The sequence below is a fragment of the Propithecus coquereli genome, unplaced genomic scaffold, assembly GCF_000956105.1.
Source record: "Propithecus coquereli isolate 6110/MARCELLA unplaced genomic scaffold, Pcoq_1.0 Scaffold112, whole genome shotgun sequence".
NCBI classification, from domain to species: domain Eukaryota; kingdom Metazoa; phylum Chordata; class Mammalia; order Primates; family Indriidae; genus Propithecus; species Propithecus coquereli.
Genome location: NW_012135192.1, coordinates 3,810,881 through 3,814,715, shown reverse-complemented (window position 1 = coordinate 3,814,715; position 3,835 = coordinate 3,810,881). Strand labels below are relative to the sequence as shown.

General features: G+C 46.8%; 1 protein-coding gene across 2 annotated transcripts in view; it reads right to left on the bottom strand.

The window, feature by feature from the left end:
* Positions 1-3,835, bottom strand: part of MGST2 (microsomal glutathione S-transferase 2) — a 36,511-nt gene that overhangs the window by 26,836 nt on the left and 5,840 nt on the right. Inside the window, exon 1 of one of the 2 annotated variants that reach the window (XM_012654913.1) lies at positions 3,115-3,284. The exons of the other annotated variant lie outside the window; for it this stretch is intronic. Coding sequence (XP_012510367.1) covers positions 3,115-3,172 — 58 coding nt within the window. The 5' untranslated portion in view covers positions 3,173-3,284. Of the gene's footprint in view, positions 1-3,114; positions 3,285-3,835 lie in introns of those variants that run through there. 2 annotated transcript variants of the gene reach the window in all.

The window sequence follows — 3,835 nt, the reverse complement described above, 5'->3', positions numbered from 1 at the left end:
CCTCTAGCAGGAAACACAGTGAAGGTGGCCAGCACGCTGGCCCACCTATCCACTGTCAGGGAAAGGCCACCCCCTCACCCGCCAGGTGCAGCAGTCCTCCCTGTTAGATCTGGAGCAGAGAGAGACACACGAAGCCTCGTTTGTAGCAAAATGCTGTTTGTTTTGAATATCTGGGTGCAGACGGGTAGAGGCGGAAAAAGCGTCCACACCGAGGGAGGGGAAAGCCTTGGGTTTTATAGAGGGTTTCTTGGGAGTGGGGAGTGAGTAACACCTGCAGAGATGGAGGAGGGGATAGCTTCAGTCCTTATCAGGGGGGGAGAGAAATGCCAGCATCATTGCTGCAGCTGTCTGTGGTCGAAGTTAGATTTATGACCTTGGACCCTCCAGACTCCTGCGGCTTTTGTTTCACAGGCTTTATGATATTTTTTGGGTTCCCACCCAGAACAAACTTCACACTCCCCAGCTGGGGACTGCCTCTTCAGGACACATTCATCACAGCCCAGGGCTGTGGCCCCGAGCTGATGGCTGCAACCTTGGGGTGTCTGTAACTCCTATTTTGAGAAACTCTTGGTACACCCATACTGATGAATTGGTTTTAAAAAAAAAAAAAAACAGCAACAACTCCAAAATGACCTTGTTTGGCTCCCCACTGAATTGCTGTCTTCCCATTTTCTGGGCAAATCCTGAGGTTCCCTGCAGACTTCTCCTAGCCAACCCCGGTCCCCAAATCTAGGTCCTAGAGATCGTTGATTCAAAGTTTTAAAAAGTGCCTCAAGGCCGGGCGCGGTGGCTCACGCCTGTAATCCTAGCACTCTGGGAGGCCGAGGCGGGCGGATTGTTTGAGCTCAGGAATTCGAGACCAGCCTGAGCAAGAGCGAGACCCCGTCTCGACTAAAAATAGAAAGAAATTAATTGGACAACTAAAAATATCTATAGAAAAAACTAGCCGGGCATGGTGGCACATGCCTGTAGTCCCAGCTACTCGGGAGGCTGAGGCAGGAGGATCGCTTGAGCCCAGGAGTTTGAGGTTGCTGTGAGCTAGGCTGACGCCACGGCACTCTAGCCCGGGCAACACAGTGAGACTCTGTCTCAAAAAAAAAAAAAAAGTGTCTCAAATGCTTTGAAACCCCATGCATCTGCTTTAATAGATCTTGATTGTCAGCATAAGTAGTTTCTGCCTCTAGGAAAGTATAAAACAATGGAGTTTTGGCACCTGTGGTATTAAACTCTGATACAGGAAGTGTCCCACATAGGAAACAGGAAGTGTCCTGTGCAGGGGAGAAATAGGAAGTGTCCCACATAGGAAACAGGAAGTGTCCTGCACAGGGGAGAAACAGGAAGTGTGCCTGCCTTAGGAGTGAAACAGGGAGTGTGCCTTCTTTAGGAGAGAGACAGGAAGTGTCCTGCACAGGGGAGAAACAGGAAGCAAACTGCACAGGGGAGAAGGAAGTGTTCCTGCCTTAGAGAGCAACAGGAAGTGTCCCACAAGGGAAGAAACAGGAAGCGTCCTGCACAGGGGAAAAACAGGAAGTGAGCCTATCTCAGGAGAGAAACAAGAAGCATGCCTGCCTTAGGAGAGAAACAGGAAGTGTCCTGCACAGAGGAGAAATAGGAAGTGTCCTGCGCAGGGAGGAAACAGGAAGTGTGCCTGCCTTAGGAGAGAAACAGGATGTTTGAATATCTATGCCATCAAGTTGCTTTGGTTAAAGATTCTCTCTGGCTTAGGTATTCCCTCTTTTAGCCATTCATCATATTATGTTGATAATTACTGTTCTGGTTCTATATAGCCTCTGTCTTTTCAGTAAACACTCAGTAATTCAGATTAATAATACTTTGGGCTGATGGTGAATTCCTTTTTGTGTAATAAACTAAAAATTACAAAATGTTAAGTATGTTCTTCAAGCATGAAATGTTAAATCTATAAAATTCCAAAAAAAATAAATAATAAACTTTCTCTGCTGTCTCAGTATATTGGCTTCCTCTTGCGCAGTGGCCAATGATGTAACACTTTCAGGTCAGGGGCCTCAAAGAGACCATGGCTACTGTTGGGACAACATGATGAGGATGGAAAAGCTATTTCACCTCTTTTTCTGGAGAGCTTCAATTTTATTTCCCTTATTATGAGCTGATTAAAACCAACTGAAAATAATCTCCTTTTACTTGGCCTGTCTTTCCTCTTTTTTCTAGCTTTCTCCAGAAAAAAAAAACCATATGTGTCTAAAGGTTAAAGATTTTCATACATTCACAAAACAGACCACTAGGCAAGACACCACGTGTGCATGAAGGCCTGGACTTGAGCCTTAACTGTGTTAGTCATGCTTCCGGCTATTTGTGTTAACCTGAGCATTCTGCAGCTCAGCCCTGTTTCCTGGTACATGCACACTTAGAAAAATAAAGAGATAGGCATACTTGGTAAGAAGTCTTGCTCACTTGCACTCAGATACTTTTTCCCATCTAACCCAGTAAGTAAGGTAATAAGAATTGGGCAAACGTGACTCCTGTAGAGAAAAAGCCCTCTATTTAACCACGTAGTTGGGATATGGAATAATCCTAGTGGGAAGGTGTTTTAAAAATGTAGAATTAATTACTTAATCTAAAGCTCATATTTCTGAAGACTTTTTTTAAACCTGATAATCATACCAGCCATAGGCAGTTTATTTAAGAAAGCACATTAATTAAAGATCAGGGCTCAAGAAATCACAACCAGGTTTAGAAGCAGGAACAATGTCAGCTTTGGAACACTCCTAATGAATGTTTATACCCCACTTCCCCCAGATTAGCATACCTCTAATGCTGTTTGAACTGGGCTGTGAGTTTTAACCACATATGAGGCAGAATCGCTGAGCTCTGAGGGCCCACAACATCCCTATTGAGAGAAATAATCTCTGGAATGTTCCCAAGCTCTGCTTGTCCCGGGGAAGGAGGTTAAGCAGGCTGACGACCCTGAGCAGACTGCTCTGCAGAGGACCCAGGGCCACCAGCAAGAGCAGGCAGGAAACAAGTCTAAACCCAAACACTGGACTGATGTCTCTGGACCGATGTCTCTGGACCGATCTCTCTCTTCCTCTCGTCTCTCTCTCCTTCCTCCCCTTCCCCCAGCCCCAAGCCTCTTACTTTGCTGACAGGCAGAGAGAACAGAGACAGCAGCCAGCAGGATTGAATTCCCGGTCATCTTTCACAGGAATGTTCTGGTTCACGGAACTATTTGTAACAAGCGGGGGAGATAGGAAGCACTTTTGACTTTGCAAGGCTGACCTTCCTTACCAAGTAAACAAAATTGGGGAAGAAAAAAAAAAAGGCTGAGCGACCTTTGCTCTGGAACAGAAACCAAGAAGGCTGGCAGGTCTCGGGCTGCCAGTCCCAGATCAGAGATCGTTATCTGGCCTGGGAGTTGCTTCCTGAATTTGCTTTAAGTCTCTCCCCGGGCCAGCCCACAGGGCTGCAGCTCAGCCTGGGGATCGGCCCTCCAGTAGCAGCGCTGCAGTACAGCCACCTTCTCTGCCAATTCAGACTCCCTGGGCCCCGTCCATCCCCCCTTCCCTCCCCAGACCCCTCACCTGCCTTGCAAAAGTGAGAAGAAAGCACCTATGTAATCCTACTGAAATTTTAAATGTTAATTTAAGCCAATTCTAACTTCATTCACCCAGTAATTGGCAGACCCGGGATTTGAACCCCATCTGGCAAATTGCAGCTGTGCCCAATCCCCAGTAACATGCTGCCTCCTGATGTCACCTGACTCTTCCCTGATCATGGTGACCACATGTTTTTTTAAAAATAAACCAGGACAGGCCGGGCGCAGTGGCTCACGCCTGTAATCCTAGCACTCTGGGAGGCC